We start from the raw sequence: 26,751 nt of genomic DNA on the forward strand, positions 1-26,751 counted from the left end.
TGTAGCCATATAGGGAAAGCTGGTGGGGAACCTCTCTGTACTCTCCTTGCAACTCCATGTGAATCTATAATTATTTCAAAAAAAAAAAAAAGTGAAAAAACAAACATAAAACCCCAACATGGACAACATGTACCAATGCTTCAGCAGTAACAAATGCATAATTACAGTAATTCACATTGAAAGCTAAAGGTCAAAGACCCAAATAACTTAATGAAGAAAACATTTTAAGGAATTTTCTTGGGAATATAATTCTTTAAAATAAACATTTTGGGGGTGCCTGGGTGGCTCAGGTGTTAGGAGTCTGCCTTAGGCTTGGGTCTTGATCCCAGGATCCTGGGATCAGGACCCACATTGGGCTCCCTTTTCCGTGGGAAGCCTGCTTCTCCCTCTCCCATGCCCCATGCTTGTGTTCCCTTTCTCGCTGTGTCTCTGTCAAATAAATAAATAAATCTTAAAAACAACAACAACAACAATAAACATTCTGATTGATGATAGACAGACCTACATTTGAACTTCCAAGTGTCTGACTCAACTTCACACTGAGAAAAAAAACTTATGTGCTGACAGCTTTCATCAAGTTATACAGATTTTCATTTCATCAAGGATACAGTGATCAGAAACAATTCTTTCCTAGTTAATCTTTATTCTTGCCATGTAATTAATTACTCTTTGATCTCAATGAGATGTTTTAAAACATCACGATGTAACACCATTCAATAAAAAAAAATGAAGCGTTCTAATTAACACTAACACAAGACTTTCTAACAGTCTCATCAAAGTGGTTGGACTCACCTATATGCGGCTGCTGCGCTGCAGCTAACGCGTACTGCTGCTGCTGAGCCGCAGTTAACTGCTGAACTGTTAACGCATTAGTCCTCTGAAAGAGCTATTAGAGAAAATATTTATACCAAGATTAGTCTCAAAGCATTTCATTTCTATTTGGAAAGCTGTGAATAGTGTATTTTAACACTGATCTCAATCACTTTCTCAACCATAAAAACATTTCTAAAACATTAAGTATTTAAGAATACTCCTTGTATTCAGGCCAATGCCTCACAGCAATTTAGGCTACACCAACACACAGTTAAGAGGAGCTTCTTTAAAGAAGGGTCATGCTTTACCTGCTGCTGGGAATTGTAGTCAAAAAGGCCTACAGTAGCTCCTGAAGAGTCCATGGGTACCTGATTACCAGGATAATCAAACTGTAAGGAATCCAGACCAACTTGTTCCATGGCATCCAGATTCTGAGTTTCAGGATTTGAAAATTCTTCAACAAGTGGTTTATTAGCTGTAGGATTAGGAAGAGGCCCCAGTCCTTCCGGGGGATTAGTACTGGGGCCCAGGCGCTCAACTACTTCAGTTGGAGAGGCTTGACGACTTCCAGGAGTACGACTATATAAAGAAAACAGAAAGGCTTTATCAGTAAAAGTAGTCAGTCACAGTTGGAATGGAAAAGTAGGAAAATCATGAAAAACAAATGGTAGTAAAATAGAGAGGGCAAATCAGGCACACCAGGTCACTAACATACTCCACTTCAGCATTTTTTTCTAATTTAACTTCCTCTTAAGAACAGACATGGTTTTATTTTGTTCATACTACTAATGATCACTCTAATTTGAATAGCATAAAGATGTAACTCAATTTTACACTTAAGAAAATTGGCCAATATCACAATTTAGGCTTAGACTACCTGAAACTTTTCTCAAATCAGACAAAATGAATGGTAAGTGTGAATAGCAAACTATCAAGTGACAAATGTGGGAAGATTCAAAACCAAAACCCACCTACCACACTTGTGGTCTTGTTCACCAGCATAAAATTATGCCATAATATCTTGCTTAATAATGGTTCAGAAAAAAACCAAAACTGGCCATAAAGGATGGCTTTCAGAGTGTAAAATGTGAGATACAATGCAAAAGGACACCAACTAAGATGAAGGCTAACGCCAGTCTGTCTTTAAATATGATTTTGAGCACATTATTTCATCTTCCAGGCCTTAGTTTCTTAAATGAGACTAAAGACATAACCTTCTTGTGCTTATTGTTTCAAGGGCAAAAAAATGAAGTGTGAAAAGCCTCTATGACAACTCTCCAAAAACCATCTTTATCACACAAAAATGTTTCAGTTTAAATCATCAGGAAGAGGGGCACCTCGGTGGCTCTGTCGTTAGGCATCTGCCTTTGGCTCAGGTCATGATCCCGGGGTACTGGGATAGGGCCCCGAGTTGAGCTCCCTGCTCAGCAGGGAGCCTGCTTCTTTTCTCCCACTCCCCCAGCTTGTGTTCCTACTCTCTATCAACTAAGTTAATAAAATCTTTACAAAAAAAAAAAAAGGCACCAGACTGAAATGGAAATCTGTAACATATTTACCAAGAATTAAGTATGCCCAACAATAGAAAAGAGTATACTTCACATAAAACAGCAATTTCCCCTACTAACAAGCCTTTTTAATTTTCTCAAAAAATTTACTGAGCATCGGCTTTTCCCTTTTTATTAACATCTTTCATGGTCTAAACCTTATTTTTACTTTATTCCTAGACATAATCTATCCTCATTTACAGTGTCTTTTCTTCTACAGAAATATTTTATGCAAGCTCTTTTCCCTCACAAAAAAGTAAGTTTGTTCTGAGGAACATGGGCTCACAGTAAATGCAAACATTAAGTACATTAAAAGTAAGTAACAGTAACTATTTTACCTGGCTTTCAGGGCCAGTTGTTAACACTTATATAACTCTTCCCCCATGTTCAGGAGCTTCACATCTAGATAAATTTCCTAACATGTAAGCAGCATTTTACAAAGTAATTACTTAATGAAATTACTTAATTGTAAGAATTGGTTTCCAAGTATTTAGGTGAACTTACATTTTATTTAAAAATCAACCACTTGGGGCGCCTGGGTGGCTCAGTGGGTTAAGCCTCTGCCTTCAGCCCAGGTCATGATCTCAGGGTCCTGGGATCCAGCCCTGCATCCGGCTTTCTGCTCAGCAGGGAGCCTGCTTCCCCTCTGTCTCTGCCTGCCTCTCTGCCTACTTGTGATCTCTCTATCAAATAAATAAATAAAATCTTTAAAAAAAAAAAACACTATCCTTGCAATATTTAGAAGAAATTTCTAATTCCTTTCCCTTTTTAACCATACCTAATTTTTCATGTGAATATTCGAAGGCTTTTCTTTCAGAATATATGGGAAGGAAAAAAAAACCTGAAAGGATCTTAATTTTAAACTAAAGCCTGCTATAGTTCTTCATTTCCTTTCAGTTCTACACTCCAGTGATTGTATATACTGATGTTGTATCAATTAACGTACATGAGTGGCCACAGCTATTAGCCCAAAATATTTTTACACTATCGAGCATAATACTGTATCTAGAACATTTCATAAACAACTTTAAATGCATACCCCAAACTTAGTGGAGTAAAATTGGAATGTTAATAAATGTAATAAAGTTCATATTATGGAGAAGCATAGCTTTCAAACAAACAACTCAAATATAGCAACAAATAGAGGATATAACAGAAAAAAGGCACTGCGCTACTAAGTGGTGCTATTTTCTTGCTATAGTTAATGGTGTATTAACACTTCAATTATAAATGCATACTGTGAAGGGCTCATAATCAACTCAGTTTTAAATATATGCCCTTGACTAAAACTTAGATTAGGTAATTGCAGAAAAGTAGAATCAGGATAAGGTTCTAAAACAAATTAAAAAACATTAAAATTTATTTCTTATCAAAGAGGTTTACTGGTTTTGGATGCTTTTTTGCACTTACAACAGACACAGATGTCACTGTTTTAAGCAGCATTGTTACTCTGCTTTTGATAATTAAAGGCAATAAATGTAAAAGCATACCATCCACATATGTGGTTATACTCAGTTAACTGAGATTCCATGGTTCACAGGATCTCAAAGAAACAGCTCATTTTTCAGGTATAAGCCCCAAAACATCTGACTAATGAAGTGTGAAGTATAGGTATTCAGTATGAAGAAAACAACTCCCTATTATCTAGGTAAATGTATACTGCCTAATCTGAGATCAAAGCTAGAAGAAAATACTCATTTAACTGCCATAAAGAGACAACTGAAACGTTACAACTTAAAGAATTCTAAGCGCAAAACTAACTTTTTAAAGTTTCTAGTATGTTCCCTACTTCCTAAATTCAGGAATATTAAGTATTACCATAAATTCTTATACACTAATAAGGAAGGCCACAGCTCCTAAAATAATTATGTTTCCTCATTTCTGAGATTAGGAGTCAGATTGGGTGGGGGGTGTTGGGGATACAATACAGGGATAGAAGGAAGAGGAAACTCCACAAAAAGCTGCTACACAGCAACCCCAAAGGAGTCTGCCAAGAAAAACCAGATTAAACCTAAAACTCACTAAATTTTAGCAGGGAGGAAAAAGTTAAAATTTAGACCATCATATTAGCAGAAAGACAACAGCAACTTCTAACATTACTCCTTTAATGAAATGCACTGTTTGAGGTTATTTTGAGGAATTGTTTTTTTAAATGGTACATAATCAACTAATACTCCATAAGAAAAAAATTAAATCTACTGGATTAACACAAGATACAAAGGGAAATAAAATAAACCAAAATTGGAAAATATCTAAATCAATCACATCAACTAGTAGTATCAGCCCTGAAGATATGCTTTTCTTCTTGAGAAAGTTAAAGTCTTACTTAAAATCTTTGCAATCGGCATCCATTCCATTTGGCAAACCTCTGCCATTTATTTTAGAATCATCATCATCTCCTTGTTTAAGATCTCTGTTTTGGTCCTCCTCAAATGGAGAAGCCTTGCCTTTTTGATCTCCTTTCTCAGGTCCATCTGTTTCAGCATCTCTAGTGCCCTGAGGAAAAAGAATCTGTTTGATTCTGAATATTTAATAGAACACAAAAAAAGGCACCATAAGGTGACCTAAAACTACGCTATAGTGCATGTAAACAATAAAAGCATTGTATCTTATTTTAATGTTGTAATCAACTAATTTATCAAAGGCCAAAAAACTGAGCACAAAACAGTGATTTATAACAGAAGGGCTAAGGCAACCTTAACTATAGCGGTGCTGGAAAAGCAGTTAACACCACAGACAAGATTAAAATTCTACTTAAGGCATATGATTTTGTTTAGTTACTTCTACATCAAGCACTACCATGAATAAACAATTGTAATCTTGCAAATTATGTTTCTTAACTAATATGGTTTGATTATTTGTAACATGGCTAAGATTATATTCCCATTGGTTCTCTATTTCATGTATTTCAAGAAGTGGCCAAGAGAAGAAAACCAGAGTTCCAATAGCACCAAGATATCCTTTAGCTCTGGGAAGAGCCAACAAAATAAATGGACTTAAAGATATCCAAATAACCACTGAATAATTATTAAATATTTCTTTATTCAAAATACTTACAAAAGTTCCCTTCCTAAATCGAGAATCCAATTTATCAGCAGGAGAAGAACTTAATACATATTCTACCATGCTCACACCAAGGCCTCCACTTTCTGATCGCGGAGACAGTATTGCATTTACTTCACTGTTTCCATGAAAACCCTGTCCAGATCTTCTCTGTACCATAATAGGCTGGGACATTGAATGGTCTGTTTGGAAGGAAGAACACAATTATACAATTAATCAAAATGTATCTACATAAATTAACATATTAAGGTAAAAAATCAGCATCTTGTTTTATTTTGAATGTTACTACGATCCTGATAAAAAGCTTTCATACTGCTGAGACTTGCTAGCCTGGGCACATTTCTTGGGAACACAGAAAGCAAGCCATTTGGGGCGCCTGGGTGGCTCAGTGGGTTAAGCCGCTGCCTTTGGCTCGGGTCATGGTCTCGGGGTCCTGGGATCGAGTCCTGCATCGGGCTCTCTGCTTGGTGGGGAGCCTGCTTCCCTCTCTCTCTCTGTCTGCCTCTGCCTCTCTGCCTAGTTGTGATTTCTCTCTGTCAAATAAATAAATAAACTCTTTAAAAAAAAAAAAAAAGTAAAAACCTGATATAAGAACAGTCAAACCAGAAAGATCAATGGAGACAAAAACTTTAACCTGAAGGCTCAGCTGCCGATAAAGCATCTTGTTAAATGTTAAAGCTTTCTTAGTGATTCATAATTCAAAACAAAAACCTTTAGAAGTGAAACCTAGAAGAATAAAAGTAACTCCTATACTGGCAGGGGCACACCACAAGATCATAGTTATATATACTGGATGGATTCAGAACACATGGCTAAACAACTATAAACACAAATAAGTAAGTTTGGGAAAAAACCAGTTAATAATAATTTTCTATTCTTGGTGCAAAAACTGTCACCTAAATATTATTTTTAGAAGTCCCTTCTAGGGGCTCCTGGGTGGCTCAGTTGGTTAAGCATTGGCCTTTAGCTCAGGTCATGATCCCAGAGTCCTAGGATCAAGCACCACATTGGGCTCCCTGCTTGACAGGGAGCCTACTTCTCCTTTCCCTTTGCTTGCAGCCTCCCCAGCTTGTGTGCTCTCTCTCAAATAAATAAAATCTTTAAAAATAAATAAATAAATAAATAAAAGTCCCTCCCAGTTTAAAGGTTTTCATTTTTAACAAAAAAATTATTCATCTGGTATGAATACCTTTCTACACATTTTGTATGCTTTTTAAAAAATTAACATATAATGTATTATTAGCCCCAGGGGTACAGGTCTGTGAAGTGTCAGGCTTACACACTTCCCAACACTCACCATAACACATACCTTCCCCAATGTCCATAACCCAACTACCCTCTCCCTACCTACCCCCACCAACCCTCAGTTTGTTTTGTGAGATTAAGAGTCTCTTATGGAGGAGGGCCACCTGGGTGGCTCAGTTGGTTAAGCATCGGCCTTCAGCTCAGGTCATGATCCCTGGGTCCTGGGATCGAGCCCCGCATCAGCCTCTATGCTCGGCAGGGAGCCTGCTTCTCCCTCTCTCTCTGCCAGCCTCTCTGCGTACTTGATTTCTCTCTCTCTCTCAAATAAATAAATAAATAAATAAAAATGTTTAATTAAAAAAAAAAAAGAGTCTCTTATGGTTTGTCTCCCTCCTGATTCCATCTTGTTTCATTTTTTCCCTTCCCTACCTCCCCAAGCTCCCCATTTTGCCTCTTTTCTACACATTTTTATGACAAAAAGAAAAAAAAAACAATATTTAAGATTAGAGAACAAATGGAATACAAATATAATAAAATATTTGAGGCAATATTCAAATAGATTTACCAAAAAAAATTATTTTAAGGCACCAATAAGCTAACTCTGGTTCATTTGTTATCACATGTAATACTCAATATTAAGTCTAGTCCTTAAGAGGCTGAACTATCATGGTGGTACTCAGCCATCATTTCATTAACCCTATGTTTTTAAATGACTACTACTTTTGTTAAGGCATATTAAAACATTTCCATTGTAGTACCTTGATCCACAAGGGATTAGTCATTATAATTTTTCATTCAATCATTCACCCATTCATTAACATAGTTCAAATGTTGGTTTATAATCTCTTGTATGCTGGACATTGTACTATGTATGGGGAATCCAAGAACAAGACAGTTCCTGCCCTCAAAGAGATCATAGGTTTAATATAAAGCAATCATAACAGAGTAAAAATGCATCATTAAAAATGATCCAGGAGGGGCACCTGGGTGGTTCAGTGGGTTAAAGCCTCTGCCTTCAGCTCAGATCATGATCTCAGGGTCCTGGGATCCAGTTCCTCATGGGGCTCTCTGCTCCGCGGGGAGTCTGCTTCCCTCTCTCTCTGCCTGCCTCTCTGCCTACTTGTAATCTCTCTGTCAAATAAATAAATGAAATCTTAAAAAAAAAAAAAAGATCCAGGATACTATGGAATCAGAAAGAAGGGGCATTAATCCTTCCCAGTGTTAGAGTGAATTCCAAAGGAAGTGATATGAAGGGTAAAGAGTTAAAGTGAGCAAAAAAACAGTGAGGTGAACATGAGGGTGAAAAGGTAACTTCAGCTAGAGAAACTAACTATACGATAAAGTCTCCTGCAGTCATGGAAAGACTCTTCTTTGGAACAATTCCTCTAGAACAAGGAATATCTTACTCATACCTGTATATACTTGGCATTCAATAAATGTTTGTTCTATAAACAAAATAACTTCTCATTTTTTTTTAAAAGATTTTATTTATTTGACAGAGATCACAAGTAGGCAGAGAGGCAGGCAGAGAGAGAGAGAGGAAGGGAAGCAGGCTCCCGGCGGAGCAGAGAGTCCGACACGGGGCTCAATCCCAGGACCCCGGGACCATGACCTGAGCCGAAGGCAGGGGCTTAACCCACTAAGCCACCCAGGCGCCCCAATAACTTCTCATTTTTTACCCATTCCTAATTTCCTCCTATTTCTGGGTAAAGACTAATATTTATCTTTAAAATTTTATCCCTACAACTAAAAAAAGTTAAGTTACAAAAGGAAGTGGCAAGAAATTCAAAATACAAACTTGTACACTAAAAGAAATATATAAGTATGTTGCTTAAATGTTTTATTGCTTGTCCTCCAAATATAACATAACAAAAATATTTCTAACCATCCATCTTAGAAATAATCTCTCATTACCATGTTGTGCTCAAGATGTTTTGTTTCAGAATGCTTTAAAAAATATCTGGTTCTAGTAAATAAAGTAACTAAGCACTCAACCTTCAAAACAAAAATCAAAACTTGTCTACCAGTCAAGTTTTCAAGCACACGTTATTTTATTTTAAAGACTGTATTTGGGACGCCTGGGTGGCTCAGTCAGTGAAGTGTCTGCCTTCAGCCCAGGTCATGATCTCAAGATCCTGGGACTGAGTCCCGCATCAGGCTCCTTGCTCAGTGGGGAGCCTGTTTTTCTCTCTGGCTGCAGCTCTCCCTGCTTGTTCTCTCTGACAAATTAAAAAAAAAAAATCTTAAAAAAAATTAATTAAAAAAATTTTATTTATTTTTGCAAGAGAAAGAGAGAAAGCACAAGGGTGGGGGAGAGGGTAGAGGGAGAATAAAGAAACACCCAGGTAATTTACACTCAAAATTTAAGGTTAGTTTGATTATCATCCAGTAGTATTTTACTGTGACACATGCTTCTAATTATCAAGTAGACCATCAGATAAGGGTTAATTTACATTAAAAATGTACATTATAATGACTTACAAAATTTTACAAAGACATCACAAATTTGCTCTAAATACTGTCCAGGGATAGGCAGGGTTTCAAAAAATTCAAGTCAAGTCGTACTTCTCACACGTAACAGCAATAACTTACGAGAAGTTCCCCAGGCAGTCTCTCTCCATTCATCATCCCCAAGAAATATGCCTTTTTGTCCATCTTTTGTTGAATCATCAGGTTCCCAAAACTTTTTGGTAGGCAAAAGCTATTCAGGAGGGAAAAAATATTAATTTAAGTTTCATTCTAACTGCAAATTTGTTCTAATTCTACGTGGTTTGTGAAAGCAAACTTACCACCAATATGAAATTAGTTTTCAATACTAAGGAAAATTCAGAGAGAACTATTTTCTATTTTGTTTTGTTAAAAATAAAATAATCCCAACTTAATGTTTGGGGACTGGCTCTAATAATTCAAAACCTGAATCCTAGTCAAAGTCCCCTTCTGACTTGTTTTGTTTGAAATGGTTTTACCACCATGTGACTTTCTTTGTGAATTTGTGAATTTTTTCAAAAAACGTACTAAATTTTGTACTCAATATAAATAAAAACATCTATACAAAAGATGAAAACCTCTCCTTTACTTCCAAGGACTGACCTTGGATCACCTCCTATCCCACAGCTTCCATGATAGAAAATTCATCTTCACTCTTACTTCACTATTCAATGGAAGTTAACTTCATGACTCTTCCTAGGTCTAGAATGCTTGCAATCTATCAATTCCAAATCAGGAACCTATGGATGGTGGAAGACCAACAGAAAGGAACCTCAAATACTTCTGAAATAATCTAAAAGCCCCATGCTCTATCTACCATATATATGACACACACAGCACATTAAAACTGTGTTGATACAATGATTCACTGATCATTCAAAATGTACATATGGCTAATTCCTAATGATACTTATCCAAGCCTCTCCTCTCTACCTTCCCTGACACTCAGAAAAGATGGACTGGGGATATGTCTGTTTGAAAACAATAGACTGGTTTTCTGAGACATGCATTTGGCATTTTAAATAGGCATTCTTAAGACGTCCTCCCTCTCAGCCCATAATTAGGTACTCTGTCTTTCAGTGCTCATAATTAAACCTGTATATACTTCTAACACTACACTTATCACACTAAATTACCTGTGTGTGCCTCCTTAAGGGCTTGGTAACCTTATTTTCAGAGAGCTCACAAACATACTAAATGTAATAAAATGAACTCAGTAAAACCCGAACGGGATCTGAGAAATAAAACTGGGGGTGGGGTGAAAGTGTGAGTGGAAGGCGAGGAAGATAAAGTAAATCATGAACAAAGGCACAACCTAATAAACTGCACTGTGTGTACAACAAGGTATGAGGATGGATGAACAGATGAGAGCATGTCAAAGATGATGCTGGTGAAGCTTTCTTGATCAGATCCTGAGGAGCCTTAAAGACAAGCTAAAGAAAAGTACACATTACTTTGAAGTAAAGGGAATCCAGAGAGGCTGTTAATCCAGAGAGGTTCTGACATTACATTTCAGAAAACAACTCAAGTTGTAAGCTGTAAGAACAATGGATATTCTAGACTACAGACAAGGAAATCAGTTTAGCAGAATTACGACAGGGCCAAGATGGTAAGAATTGAAATAGGGTAGTAACAGAAAGAACTAGAAAAATAAAATGGTTTGAGAGTTATTTGTATTTAGTAGCAGTCAATAGAATCTGATTACAAATGGGGAGGAGACTGATAAAATTTAAAATCTGGGTAATAAGGTAAATGGTAGTACTACAGAAGCAGCTTTGAAGGCAGGGGGGAGAGTTCAATTTGTGCATGTTCCTAATCTACAGATTTTTTGCTAAACTAAATCGATTTGATTTTAAAGGAAAGCAACTTCTGCTATTTTAAAAAGAATAATTCTTCCATGTTAGGAACATCCTGGGCTGCAAATGATTTGCATCTGAAGCACAGACATTTTAAACAATAATCTGCAACCTCTTCCTTCAGGTTTTTTTTGTTGTTTTTTTTAAATCTCACTATAAAAGGTTCATGTAAATACTCAAACAAAATGTAAAGCTGATTAATAAAATACTAAAACACTATACTTGATATAAATAACTGAACATTCATTCATAGTAAAACCCAACTTAATCCTTAAAATTATGGTTCCTGAGAAAATAAACTTATCTCATACATCATGAAAAAAGACTCAATATCAAAGTAACAGTAACAAATAAGGAATTGAGAATAAAATTTCGACTTAACAGAAGCAATCAGACACACAAGTCTTCTAAGACTTAAAACTAATCTTCTAAGGTAGCAGAAATAATAGAAACTCTGAGACCATTCCAAAGCCTTTGTGATGCAGTGCTTTAGTAGAGAAGTTCATATATCCCTGCTTTAAAATACAAATTACACAACTAGGAAAAAAAAAATGTTAAGCACTTATCCAATGTGCCTACTTTCTGCCAACCACTATACTAAGAATATCTTTTCATTTTGCAAATATGTGTAAGTTACCATGCACAGGAAAATAATTTAGTAATTAATAAGATTAACACTTCTTCTGACAAAGGCCTGTACTTTGTACAAAAAAAACAACCTTTTGTGACAGTTTGGACATTGATTCCAAATACTTTCAGAAACTACTAGTTTGTGACCAAGAATAAAATTAAAATGAGCTAAAGATAGGGGAAGGCAATAATTCAGGATAGAACAGTTTAAAAAAAAAAAAAAAGATTTGGGCAGTATGCTGGTTGGAATAGCAATAGAGATTTGCCCCTGGAGAGACTTTTACTACAGTAGAAATGGGGAAGAATATTACAGAAAACAAGGGCTAAGAGATCTTAAAGATCTGTACAATACATGATCCACTAACACTTCGTATTAGTTCCATAATTCACAGAAGCTTTAAACCAAGGTCAATCAATTCAGTATTTGTCAACTTGCAACTCTGTCCTCCCAAGTCAGAAACGACTGGGTGAACATACAAATTCATCCCCCAACTGTCCACCATTTTATTAGTTCTTTCTTTCAAGAAACATTTATGGCTTACCCTCTCCATCTTCAACAAAATCAGTCAAAACATAGCATGCTGCCTCAAAATATGTAATAAATTCCTCTAGAATTTAGAGGTACACTTGGTTTTTTTAATGCAAATTGTTACATAAAAATCACATAACCAACCAAATTAACATAAGCCTCAGAATCAAAAGAATTTGAAAGGCTTTATGTCTACAATATGGTGTTTTAAATTAAGGTGTTCATAAAATCCAAAATGGGACACTTTTGAGGAACGGGGTGCTACTAATAATTATACCATGACAAGGGCACCTGGGATCAAGCCCCACATCAGGCTCACTGCTCAGCGGGGAGTTTGCTGCTCCCTCTCCCCCTGCTTGTACTCCCTCTCTCTCGCTTGCTGTCAAATAAATAAAATCTTAAAAAACAGTAATAATAACAATTATGCCATAACAACAGATATGTATCTGGTCTGTCTGGGCAAATCAGGATATAAGATGACTCTGTTTATAAATGGAAATTCAGAAAAGAGAGGCACAGATGTTAATAAATCTGTAGACAAAAAAAAAAAAAAAAAAAATTCTTTAGAACCCCAGAAGAGTGCTTTTCCAGACTTTAATCTCTTCTGTTAATAAAAGAAAGCAATACTTTTTCATTTTTTCAAATCTTACAACTTCACCAAATCTTCTCCATTCCTAATATGCTTTAACAGAAAACATTAGACGTCATCACTTCCAATAGGAAGCATTACTGTAAATAGTCAAGGCATTCATTCCATCACCACTATACATGATCTTGGGCCAGTTAATTAACCATTCTGAGCCTCAGTTTCCTCATCTGTAAGGGTAATAATAAAGCAACTGTCAGGAGTTTCTTGAGGCTAGAATGAAACAGCCTAAGTAAACTGCTTGGAACAGTATGTAGCACACAGCAGACACATAAATATTAGGTATCTTTACTACTAAAAAATAGTAATCTAGTACTGTAAAATATAAATAACATACTAACCAGCAACATTTAACTGGCTGATTTAAGAACTATGACATTATTCATTATAAAATCTTGTCTATCGCTGTTTGCCTTCTTTTTCAAGTCCATCTGAGTATTGTAAGTGGATCATGAAATAAACAGATGCCTAAAAAAGTCCCATTCTGCATGAGGAAACAGAACCAAGGTTATACATGTGGCTAGTAAGTGGCAGCATCAGGATTTGAATCCATCAGTCTATATAATTACACTGCTCATTCTCCTTACACTTAACTACCACAGAAGATGGTTCTTTTCAGTCTAAATCATCAGCATTTCTGAAAATTCTCAGAATACCACTAGATATAATAAACTTTAATGGTATTATCATGCTATTCAGCCTATATAATGTGGGTATTCATTATAGTGGATAAAGTTTACAGTAGAATTGTTAAGATAAAGATTTATGTAGACAAAACTATGATCTGTCTTCACATAGCTGGTTTCCATTCAAGTCCTAAAAGCTCAGGTCAGAGCTATAACATTTGAGATACATATAATTCATACAAAAGGTTATTCTTATTACTGTCTTCAAAGAAGCCAGTCTTACTTGAGGTGATAGCACTAGTGGTAGATCAGGGAAAACACTCCCCTATTCAGTATTCCACTTCACTCACCACCTGGGATCTTGGCACATAATTTTCTTTAAATATTACTGTGTACTGGGGTGCTAGCAAAGTGGGTTAAGCCTCTGCCTTCGGCTCAGGTCATGGTCCTGGGGTCCTGGGATCGAGCCCCACATCGGACTCTCTGCTCAGCAGGGAGCCTGCTTCCCCATCCCCCCACCTGCCTCTCTGCTTCCTCGTGACCTCTCTCTGCCAAATACATAAATAAAACCTTAATAAATAAATAAATACATACATACATACTATGTAAGAAAGGAGGGGGCATTATTTATCATACTAAGCTATGAATACTCCCCAAATAAAACAGATTAACTCAGTGACTTAAAGTTAAATTCTGGGTTTCCTAAAGAATTTCAGGCAGAGGCCTCTTTCCCCCTATTTAAAAAAATAAACAGGAACATAGAGCGTACATATAAAATAACAGATATGTGTCTCTGCAGTGTAGTTTTAAAACACTATTACTAATGAAGCTGAGTCCAACCTTCTATGAATTACCTTTGCTCTTTTTAAGCAATATGATGTAATACAAATCAGTGTTTTTTGACAAGAACATGCTATGAAAAATATGGAAAGAATGAGTTTATGAATGGATGAATACAGATCTGTTCCCATTTCTGGATGACCAAATAGAAAAGACTGCCCTCCTGATGATGGGCCAGCAAAGGTATCACAATCTGTAAAACCCAGTACATATGAAAACAGTCCTATACATAATGCAGTGCTTCCTACATTAAAGATCTAAAACAACTTAAGATATAATAAAGAAAACTTTATTTTTGAAGAAAAAGTCAAGAACAGGGCAATGCTTTAAAAAAAGATGTCACATTAAAAAAATAAACAAGCAATTTTAGAAAACTGAAGAGCCAGAAACTCAGGGCTATTTTTAATTTATTAAAATGAATGAATTCTGGGATAAAACAAAAACAAAAAAACCTCACCTGTCAGGAAAGGAGGAGAAGACTGGTGAGAGAGAGACAGGCAAAGAAGGAAATCCCAGAAGGTTCCCTGCTGCCTGTGAGATGAGGAAAGATAGAAAGGCTTGTGGGAGAGAGAACCCAGAGGCAGAAACCTGAGGTTTCTTAGCTATCTCTTAGAGGTAACAGAATTAGTTGGTAAACTGTTAAGAAAAAATAATCAGTGGTAACAGCTTATTTAACAATACATTTCTACTGAACGAAGCTCACAGAAGCACTGATGTACTGCGATCTGCCCCAAGAAGCAGGCAGTCTTAACCCTAGCCACTTTCACTTGGCGTATCTGAAATTTCCATTAAGAAAGCCTAGCTTTAAGTTTAGATTAACATACTATTCCAACCCAGCTTCTTTTCCCCAAAAACCTCAAGTATACTTCCTCCACCCCCAAATAACTAACCAAACTCTTCCAATTGCTTCTGATCATAACTTTTTTTTTTTTAATCTGCAAAGATGTCTTAACCTTTATCAACTATTTGGAAAGGGAGGGGGGAAAGGAACCAATCGGTAAATATACATACAATGTAGATTTAGGAAGTAAAGTGCTTAGAGGGGAGGGTCGGTCTAAAGAGAATTAAGTTAATGGTGTGACTTTACTTGCTCTTTCAAGTTTGAGGGGGTGCCTGGGTGGCTCAGTGGGTTAAAGCCTCTGCCTCTGGCTCAGGGATAGAGCCCCACATGGAGTCCTGCATAGAGCTCTCTGCTCAGCGGGGAGGCGGCCCCCCCACCTGCCTCTGCCTGCCTCTCTGCCTGCTTGCGATCTGTCTGCCAAATAAATAAAATCTTAAAAAAGAAAAATCAAGTTCAAGTTTGTCACAGACTTGGCTGAAACACTGTTCAAACTCGCTTTTAAGATTGGTCTTTAGAAAGCAGAATAACCTAAAAAAACAAGTAGCAGGGAACAAAACAAAAAGCCCTTTTCAACTGCTTCTTTTTATTTGCCCATAGCGTAAATAAAGCCTAAGTAGCCACTGTACTGCAGTGAAGCTCTAGTTTGTTGTTGTTTGACTAAAAAATTATTCCCTCTTTCGAATCTTTCTTAGGGACCAGAATTTTACCTTACGAACTAGACTAACCAGTTTACTTTGGCAATACTTATGCTTAAGCACCTTAACTCACCCTTAAATCAGTCCTCTGAAAATGACAAACTCTTTGGAAAACGCTGTTCTGGAGAAGGGAAGGGTTAGCTAGCTGCAGGGTGCCCTCTTGTGGCCCAGAGGAGTGACTGGACTCTTTTTCTGCATCTGAAGAGCACAGCATTGGATGGAGTGAGTCTCAGGAAGGTCTCTAATCTACCAAAGTAAAATAATCTCCAGGAGCAAGCAGTTATTACACATCTTATGCCTGTTCACAGTTATGTTCTATTAGCAAAGTCCAACTATGTTAGTACTATAGAACACGACAAAATAAGATGTGACCACAAGGGTTTTTATAAGCAATTAAAGTTTTCTAAATATTCTTTAGGTTTATGGAAAACTAAGCATTTTTTATGCCTTCAATTATGTAATGGTGCAATTAAATGGAATGCCCCAATGAAAATCATATATTAACAGGACTGATAAAATCTGTTAAAAAATTCAGAATGCTCACTATGTGTCAGTCATTCAAAGCTAACAATCTACATAAGAGACTAATACAAAAACTGTAACAAAGTAATATAATAAAAATTGTACAAAGATCTATGAGAAGTCAGAAGAGGAAGTAATTCTACTACAGATAGCAATGGGACAATAGATTAAGACTCATTTCTCAGTACAGTCTTGTAGAGGATTAGAAGTTTATTAAGCAAACACTGAACAAGGAGTGTTTTTCTTTTAGAAGAGAGAATAGTGAACAATTAAGTGTGGCAAAAGCAAACAGCATACATATATAAAACAGCAGGACAAGGATAAAGAAAGGCTCTGTTTCAGAGCAAAGTAATTATTGTTCATTACCAAAATATAAAACATGATCTAAACCAAGTCAATCAAATCAACTAGACACAATCTCACTAAAAATTACCACTAGGGGTTAAAAAAACAAAAACAAAAACTGAAATCACCACATCTATAAAATTGTATAATCCAAATTTTAAAAAACCCACATGTGGAAGACATAACCACTATTTTCAAGAATATTTATGATTTTCAAGAATAAATCTCAATGGCTCAAATAATCAAAGTGAGGTATACATTCTTAGTATTAATAAATATTTACCTCTCCCATTCCCCGAGATTCTAATGCAAGAGCTTGAAAATCATGATTCATTTCATCCACAGATCAAACCTGTTGAATAAAACAAAAATTAGTAAAAAGAAAAATTTAAATAGACTGCATCAAATATTTTTATATTACATTGCTGCTATCACTGCTATTAGCATGAGCTGAGACAGGCAAAAACTGATTTTTCTATGAAGAAAGATTTTCCTAAATAGAGCACATAACAGCAATCTGTATTAAAATTAAAATTAAAATCCTGGGGTCAAAGGTTCTTGGGCTAGTCTGTGTATCAAGAGAAATCCCTACTAGCTGAACAAAATAGATGGAAAGTAAAGAAGAAAAGAAGCAAGCTCAAATACTAAAATAGTCTATTTTTTGTTATAGTTCCAATTATAAAATTACTTTTTTACTTCAGTTAACATTTTTCAAAACTTCTCAGCACTTATTTGTAGATCTGATAACAATGATAAAAAAAATTTCACTGAAAGTATTGAAATTTCCTTAAGAGAAGCTCCTTTCCCTTCTCCTTACGCGAAAACTACAGTGTATTTTGTCTTTCCTTTTCTAATTGTTTAGTTTATCATTCGCATGACAATGTGTTCTTGAGTCAGAGGCCCTTACCTCCTACCATTAAGCACTGTGGCGGAAAAATCACTCAACAAAGAGGCCACTACGAATTTAGCTTTCGGAGCTTTTGGGTCTTACAATATAATCCTATTATTTCCCCCAATCAGTCTCTCTCTTTTTAAAAAATCCATAGCATGTGACATTACAACCCACTCCGCCCTTCCTGTAAGGGAGGAGTTCTTTGTTCCTACTTTGTCTCTTAAAATTCTACTACTCACACCGCCCACCGTGCCCGCCCCTCCCCTCCCCCTTTTTCTCAGGCTTCTTCCCAGACCTCCATTTATTTGTCTCTTCAACTCATTTTAAATGTTAGTGTTTCCTAGTACTCTATCCACGGTAGTCTCCTCTCTACCCTTTATCCCGTGCAATCTAATCCACTATCATTGTTACATATATGCTTAGGACCCTTGCTCTAACATTTCTATTTATGAACCAAAATCACTCTCCTCATAAAAATTTCCAATTATCTCCTTCCTCCCATTCCCTGGGCAAAATTTCAACTTTACTCTACTTTATTCCCCACTTATAACTTAATTCTTTCCTTTCTTACACCAATATCCAGTCACTAATGTCAACCTCACTTATATCTAATCATTTTCCATCTGTCTGGTTATTGTTGTGTGATTTTTTTAAGTTTTTTTGGGGGGAGGGGGGAGCAGAAGGAAAGGCAGAGAGAGAATCTGAAGCAGGTTCCCTTCCCAGGGCTCAGCTCCAGCACAAGGCTTTATCTCACCACCCTGAGATCATGACCTGAGCCAAAATCAAGAGTTGGACGCTTAACCAACTGTGCCATCCAGGTGCCCCACCAGCTGTCTGATTGTTTAGACTACCATCATCTCTTACCTAAAATATTGTGATCTCTTACCTAAAATATTATGATCCTCTCCCATCTTCCCATCATATAATCTAATCTCCAAAGTGTAACCAGTTATCTTTCTGAATTATACTTTGTTCATGTAACTCCTATATTTTAATCCTTGACTTTATATAGAGGTCAAACTCCTAAGCTTACCAAGAGACAGAAATGGATTCAAATTATAGTTCTCACAGCTTACTAGCTCTAGAACTCTGGACAAGTAATCTAAACTTTTTTCTCAATTTCTTCATGGGAGGGTAACAGTAGCAGCTGCCACATGGCTTATTGTAAAAGCTGAAATAGGTAACACAGAACACTTTAAATTGATGCTGGGTACATAAGCATTCATAACTGAGCTACTAAAAGTGGTGCCTGACTGGCTCAGTCCATAGAACACGCAACTCTTGATCTTGGAGTTTTAAGTTCAAGTCCCACGTTAGGTGTAGATCTTACTTAAAAACAAAATCTTTTTTTAAAAAGTTAGCTATTGGGGCACCTGGGTGGCTCAGTGGGTTAAGCCTCTGCCTTCGGCTCAGGTCATGATCTCAGGGTCCTGGGATGGAGCCTTGCATCAGGCTCTCTGCTCCGCGGGGAGCCTGCTCCCCTCCCCCCTCTCTGCCTACTTGTGATCTATGAAATAAATAAAAATCTTTAAAAAAAAATAAAGTTAGCTATTAAAAAAGCTCTTCAATCTTTTCATCAAATGATACTTGAACAATGATATATCCATATGCAAAAAATGAACCTCAACACATACCTTACATCTTTTTTTTTTTAATTTTATTTATTTATTTGACAGGGTTCACAAGTGGGCAGATAAGCAGGCAGAGAGAGGAGGAAGCAGGCTTCCCGCCGAGCAAAGAGCCCGACACAGGGTTCATATCTTACATCTTTTTTTTTTTTTAAAGATTTTATTTATTTATTTGACGAGAGAGAGAGAGAGAGAGAGAGGGAGCACACGCGCACAAGCAGGCAGAGAGGCAGGTAGAGAGAGAGGGAGAAGCAGGCTCCCTGCTGAGCAGGGAGCCCGATGCAGGGCTCGATCCCAGGACCCTGAGATCATGACCTGAGCCGAAGGCAGAGGCTTAACCCACTGAGCCACCCAGGCGCCCCTCATATCTTACATCTTAATGTAAAGATTAACTAATAGATCATACACCTAAATCTAACACCTAATATTATAAGATTTCTCAAAAAACAGAAAAGATGTGTGACCTAGCATCTGGTAATTATTTTTTTTTTTAAAGATTTTATTTATTTATTTGTTTGACAGAGATCACAAGTAGGCAGAGAGGCAGGCAGAGAGAGAGAAGGGGAAGCAGGCTCCCTCCTGAGCAGAGAGCCCAATGCAGGGCTCGATCCCAGGACCCTGAGATCATGACCTGAGCCGAAGGCAGAGGCTTAACCCACTGAGCCACCCAGATGCCCCCTGGTAATGATTTTTAACATCAAAACCAGAGTCAATAAAAGAAAAACTGATGTCTAAAAAAATTGACTTCATCAATAAAAACACGCTATACGAAAGCCACTGATAATAATGAAAAGACCACAGACCAGGAGAAAAATATTTGGAAATCACATATCCCAATACAGCACTTGTATCAAGAATGTATTAAAAACTCTTGGGAAGCCTGGGTGACTACTCAGTTGTTAAGTGATTGCCTTTAGCCCTAGGATCAAGCCACGTGCCAGGCTCCCTGCTCAGTGGGGAGCCTGCTTCTCCCTCTCCCATTCCCGAACTCTCTCTCCATCAAATAAATAAAATCTTAAAAAAAAAAAAAAAATTCTCGGGGCGCCTGGGTGGCTCAGTGGGTTAAAGCCTCTGCCTTCGGCTCAGGTCGTGATCCCAGGGTCCTGGGATTGAGCCCCGCATCGGGCTCTCTGCTCCTCAGGGAGCCTGCTTCCTCCTCTCTCCCTGCCTGCCTCTCTGCCTAGTTGTGATTTCTCTCTGTCAAATAAATAAAATATAAAAAAAAAAAATTCTCAAAAAATAATAATCTGGGGCGCCTGGGTGGCTCAGTAAGCCTCTACCTTCAGCTCAGGTCATGATCTCAGGGTCCTGGGATCGAGCCCTCCAATGGGCTCTCTGCTTCCCCCCACCCCACACTGCCTCCCTCTCTGCCTACTTGTGATCTGCCAAATAAACAAATTAAATCTTTAAAAATAATAACCCAACTTAAAAATGGGCAAAAGATCTGAACAGATACTACATCAAAAAAGATATATGGATGGCATATAAGCTATTCTCTTGTTAGAAAAGCTGGATTCATTAATGGTTTTCACAAAATGAGTATTTTATTCACCCTTTCATTTACTCAGTAAGCTTTTACTGGATATCTTCAATTGTTAGATTTTGTAGAGAAAAAAACAAGCTAAAATATGGTCACTGTTCTTAAAAAAGTTAAAATGAATCGCACAGGTTTCCCAGTAACTGGAGGTGTAGCTCCTTTAACCTAAATTCTCTGCAGATACCTATACACTCTGGACAAACAGAAACCTGAAGGTAATGGAAAACAACAAAAAACAACCTAGAAGAGAGTCTACAGTTAAAAGAAAGGACTGGCATAGAGTGAGGTTTTTTTTTTTTTTTTTTTTGGACAGAGAGAGAGATCACAAGTAGGCAGAGAGGCAGGCAGAGAGAGAGAGAGAGAGAGAGAGAGAGAAAGCAGGCTCCCCACTGAGCAGAGAGCCCGATGCGGTGCTTGATCCCAGGACCCTGAGATCATGACCTGAGCCTAAGGCAGCGGCTTAATCCACTGAGCCACCCAGGCGCCCCTAGAGTGAGTTTTTTAATGGCTTTTTTTGCCTGAGGACAGGCCTGGGTTTGGAGGTAGGGTGCCAAAATTCCTATAAAGAATCCAGTCTTAAAGGCTTGAAGAACCAAAGGACAGACTTTGGGGCAACCAGAGATGCTGGAAACTGAGAAGTCTCTGAAAGGAAACAACCTGTAAAGACAAATATATAAATATATATAAAGCTTTATTACAAACATGCTTGCAGTAGTGTTGCTTGCAGATTACAGAAACTCTGAAATTATAAACCACATAACTGCCACACAACACATTTATAAAATGGGAGTATCATGTAACTACTAAAAATATTTGAATTTGAAATTTAGAAAATGCTTAGATATTAACGTTAAGAAAGACTGAAAGGAGAGGAGGCTGGGTTGCTCAGTTGGTGAAGCATCTGACTTTGGTTCAGGTCATGATCTGGGGGTCCTGGGATGGAGTCCTGCGAGCCTGGCGCCAGGGATCCGAGCTCAGAGGGGAGTCTGCTTCTCCCTCTCCCTCTGCACTTCCCCCCACTCATGCTCACTGGTGTGCTCTTTCAAGTAAGTATTTGAAAACACAAAAAAGACTGAAAGTAAATAACCCAAAATTCATACAGTCCCCAAGTGATCAGAGTACACCATTTTTTCCATCCTTTTATCCGTATTTTATTACCTTTCTACAAGTCCATGAGAGAAAGGAGAGGAATCTTTTTTAAAGATTTTATTTATTAAAGAGAAAGAGAAAGAAAACACTGCCAGGGAGAATGGCAGGCAGAGGGAGAAGCAAGGTTCCTGATGAGCAAGGAACCCAATGCAGGACCTGATCCCAGGACTCTGGGATCATGACCAGAGTCAAAGGCAGACAGATGCTCAACTGACTGGGTGGATCAGCACCCAGGGGTCCCAGGAGGGAGATTTTTATTAAGAAAAATGAAAACACCAGAGTAGAAGACAAGAAATTTTCTCAAGAGTAAAGAAGGACCAGAGCTTTACTGAAGCCTTTCTTTGGTTACTTCCAGGTTTTCATCTGTGGTCCAAATAAATGAGGTTCTAAGTTAAAGAATCTCAAGATAAATGTGGGAAGTCTCTAGGATCCATTCTTTCTTTTGTGGTGAATCATGCCCCAGGGCAGGGGTCAACAAACTTTCAGTGAAGAGCCAGATGGTAAACATTTTATTTTAGCTTTGGCAGGTCATATGATCTCTGTTCTCAAGACACCTCTGTAGCAAAAAAGCTGCCACAGATATCAAAATAAATGAGCATGTGTCCCAATAGAACTTTACTTACGAACAGTGAAATCTGGATTTCATGTATTTTTTATGTGTAACAAAATGTTATTCTATTTCCACCCAACCACTTAAAAATCTAAAAACCAATTCTAGAAAGTGAGCCAAAAAAACACAGGTTGTGGGCTGGATCTGGACTACAGTTTGCTGATCTTTGCTCTAGTGGATTCGGTTTGACTGCTTTACACACAGAAAAATCAAAGGCAGATAATCCATTTTCAAATATGAGCAAGCCAAAAGTTAAACATTAGGGCTTTGCTTCCAGCTTTTTCATTTATACTATCCCCAGGAATATTTTCTTCTTCTAATGAATGGTATTGTAGGTCACATTTAAATGGAGATGACTCAGTAGGTTATGAGGAAAAGACTTTAAAATACAAAAGAAAACAAAATCTGTAGAACACTCGAACTCAGTTTTGCAGGTTACGGTGCTACCATTTTTTTCACTCATGAAAAGACTGGAGGAGAAAGTGGACAAAACAACAGGATAGAAAGTAAACACAAACTCTCAGGCCAATAATCTCCATATTATTAACAGAATAAAGTTGAGGGGGTGGGGGGGTCACACATATACCATTAAGTGGGACTCTCAAAATTTCTGGAAAATGCCAGTCTTCTATGTCCTATGCAGTTACAAATCTTGGTATCATTTGGTGGTAAGAGAAAAAAAATTTGGACATGAATTTAACAACTTTATGGGAATGGTTAGATCTTAGGAAGAAAGAGTACTTTTTTCTTCTAACAAGCAACAAGAGTATCTAGCATCCAGGTACACATATTGAACTGACTATGTTAATCTGAAGAAAATGTATCCAACAGTTAGGGTACACAGTACTGCGTGGGGTGTAAAGTCTGTCTTCATTTTTTTTTTCCATTTATTTTTTCAGCGTAACAGTATTCATTGTTTTTGCACAACACCCAGTGCTCCATGCAAAACGTGCCCTCCCCATTACCCACCACCTGTTCCCCCAACCTCCCACCCCTGACCCTTCAAAACCCTCAGGTTGTTTTCCAGAGTCCATAGTCCTTATGGTTCGCCTGTCTTCATTTTTTGTTTGTTTATTCGTTTGGGACATTAAGCCATGAAACTCCCCCAATATTATTTCTTTAACAAACAACTGGATCTGGTTCCTATAGAAGATACATAACAGAAACTGTTCTATGGCCAAGACACTCTGTAATCCTAGGTAAATCTGAATTAAAAAGTTAAGTTTTGAGGCTGATTCTTTGTTTCCTTAAAACAACAACAGTGTCCCATGAAATTCCAAAATTTAACAATAAAAAAGTCAACTTTTTGTAGGCAGCATCATTGCTAATTACATAAGAAAAACAGATAAAGCACCTCAAACAACAACTTAGTTAAGTTCTAAGTCTTCATATTTACTAACACATAATTCAAAAGGTTTACAAGTCTGTAAAAAAACCAAGAATATGCCTTAGTAAGTACATTTATATGATTAAGAGTACTAATTTTTCTCAGACAACATCTGATCCAATTCCTCACCACATGCCTACTATAAAAAATAAGTTGGGGAGGGCGGCGCGGCCTGGCTGCAGAGGGGTGAGGGATGGGGGGAGCTGCAGGTCCCGGTCTAGGCAGCCAGATCTCGCAGGCCGCCTGAGCCCGGAGGTAGAGCCGCACCTGCCGACGCCCTTAGCCCCCCCCTGTGGCAGGCAGCAGCGTCGGGCCGCCCCCCCTCCTCTCTGTTCTCCTCCCCCCCCACCCCCCCCCACCCCTCCGTCCTGGCCCCTCCGTTCCGGCGCCCTCGAAAAAAATAATAATAATAATAATAATAATAATAATAATAATAATAAGTTGGGGGAAAACCACTCAGAGCTACAATAAATGGTATTAAAGCACTTTCTACTACCACAGGACACTAATCACATTTTCATAATTATTACAATTAGTTCTACTTTAAGGCAATAGTAAAAATTAAGCTCTGGGGTCGAAGGGGCTAGGAACTGTGTCTTAGCTATCTATAAATGCTCAATATATCTTGAATAAAAAGAATTGTATTTTGTGGGGGCACCTGGGTGGCTCAGTGGGTTAAAGCCTCTGCCTTCAGCTCAGGTCATGATCCCAGGGCCCTGGGATCAAGCCCCCCGCATCGCATCGGGCTCTCTGCTCAGCAGGAAGCCTGTTTCCTCCACGCTCTCTCTTTGCCTGCCTCTCTGTCTACTTGTGATCTCTGTCAAATAAATAAATAAAATCTTTAAAAAAAAATTATATCTTATGGTATGAAATGCAAATTCAGATCACAAAACCAAGTATCTGGATAGCAATTGCTTATAAATCCTTCATATATATTAATACACAATGCTCATTCTAATGGGATAGTGAACAAGGCTCTTCTTCAGACTTTCTGCAACAAGGAAGACATTTATCAACATAAAATGTCTGATAACAGCTTCCCACTGGCACTACTTTTCCTATTAGTCCTGTAACACCTGAAGGCTACTTGAGCATCAATTACAAAAAACACAAAATTACATGAAAACTTAACTATAAGCCAATGCAAAGAGTTACTCAAGAGGCTTATGAAATATTCTTAGTAATCATCCTTCCTGGATAGTTTTTTTTTTTTAAGTCTTAGTAACTTTATTTTTATTTTTAAAGATTTATTTATTTGGCAGACAGAGATCACAAGTAGGTGGGAGAGGCAGGCAAAGAGAGAGAGGAAAGCAGGCTTCATGCTGAGCAGAGAGCCCGACGTGGGGCTCGATCCCAGGATTCTGGGATCATGACCTGAGCTGAAGGCAGAGGCCCTAACCCACTGAGTCACCCAAGCGCCCCCTTCCTGGATAGTTTTTAATGAACATAATCATTCAGCTGTAATGGTATCCACTGCAAACAAACAGGAGCTAAAGTGCTTAAGAGTATCTTCATTTCTTCAGCATATTAAATCACTTTGGCAAATTTACCAACAAATTTATTTAGTAATACCTTTTCTTATCCATGAGAAAGGTAAACCTATCCAGGCTTACGTATCTGTAGTAGACCATTAACATTCAAAGATTTTACACTGCAATTTTTTTTTTTTAAGATTTTATTTATTTAACAGAGAAATACACAGCTAGAGAAATAACACAAGCAGAGGAAGTGGGAAAGGGAGAAGCAGGCTTCCTGCTGAGCAGGGAGCCCGATGAGGGGGCTGGATTTCAGGACCCTGGGATCATGACCTGAGCCGAAGCCAGGTGCCCCAACATTGCAAGTTTCTGCCCATCACCATCAACACCTAGTAATTTACTTTTTCTGGAGGCATGAACTGAATCATACACTTTTCTTTTGTGTGTGTGTGTATGTTTTATTAAGTGTAACTTTAAACACTGAGGCTTTAAAAATTTTTTATTTAAATTCTAGTTAACATACAGTGCAATACTGGTTTCAAGGAACAGAATTCAGTGATTCATCACTTACATACAACAACCAGTGCTGCTTGTAACAAGTGCCCCCCTTAACTACTATCACCCATCTAGCCCATTCCCCACCCACCTCCCTCCATCAACCCTTAAGTTTGTTCTGTCATTAAGAGTCTCTTAGGGTTCGTTTCCCTCTCCCTTTTCCCGCCTCCCATATGCTCATCTGTTTCCTTTCTTAACTTCCATACATGAGTGAAATCATATGGTATTTGTCTTTCTTTGGCTGACTTATTATTCTGCTTAGCATTAATATACTCTAGCTCCATCCATGTCATTGCAAATGGCAAGATTTCATTCTTTCTGATGGCTGAGTAATATTCCATTGCATATATATACCTCTTCTTTATCAATGAATCAGTTGATGGACATTTGGGCTCTTTTCATAGTTTGGCTATTGTTGATAATGCTGCTATGAACACTGGGGTGCACATACCCTTCAAATCAGTATTTTTGTATCCTTTGGGTAAATACCTAGTGGTACAATTGCTGGATCACAGGGTAGTTCTATTTTTAACTTTCTGAGGAACCTCTGTACTCTTTTCCACAGTGGCTGCACAAGTTTGCATTCCCACCAACAGTGCAAGAGGGTTCCCCTTTCTCTGCATCCCGGCCAGTATCTCTTGTTTTCTTGTGTTGTTAACTGTAGCCATTTTGACAGGTGTGAGGTAGTAGCTCATCTCATCTGGGTTCTGATTTGTGTTTTCCTGATGATGAGTGATGTTGAGCACTGTTTCATGTGGCTGTTAGTCATCTGGAAGCCTTCTTTGGAAAACTGTCTATTCATGTCTTCTGCCCATTTCTTAACTGCATTAATTGTT

General features: G+C 37.7%; 1 protein-coding gene across 6 annotated transcripts in view; it reads right to left on the reverse strand.

The window, feature by feature from the left end:
• Positions 1 to 26,751, reverse strand: part of PUM2 (pumilio RNA binding family member 2) — a 103,741-nt gene that overhangs the window by 60,424 nt on the left and 16,566 nt on the right. For 5 of the 6 annotated variants that reach the window (XM_045978854.1, XM_045978857.1, XM_045978856.1 and 2 more), the window contains exons 2-7: positions 16,966 to 17,034; positions 9,258 to 9,366; positions 5,415 to 5,602; positions 4,684 to 4,853; positions 1,122 to 1,392; positions 793 to 886 (exon numbers count right to left, since the gene is read on the reverse strand). In XM_045978854.1, coding sequence (XP_045834810.1) covers positions 793 to 886; positions 1,122 to 1,392; positions 4,684 to 4,853; positions 5,415 to 5,602; positions 9,258 to 9,366; positions 16,966 to 17,016 — 883 coding nt within the window. In that variant the 5' untranslated portion in view covers positions 17,017 to 17,034. Of the gene's footprint in view, positions 1 to 792; positions 887 to 1,121; positions 1,393 to 4,683; positions 4,854 to 5,414; positions 5,603 to 9,257; positions 9,367 to 15,888; positions 16,014 to 16,965; positions 17,035 to 26,751 lie in introns of those variants that run through there. The other variant, XM_045978858.1, reaches the window with a different exon arrangement.

The sequence above is a fragment of the Meles meles genome, chromosome 15, assembly GCF_922984935.1.
Source record: "Meles meles chromosome 15, mMelMel3.1 paternal haplotype, whole genome shotgun sequence".
Classification (NCBI taxonomy): domain Eukaryota; kingdom Metazoa; phylum Chordata; class Mammalia; order Carnivora; family Mustelidae; genus Meles; species Meles meles.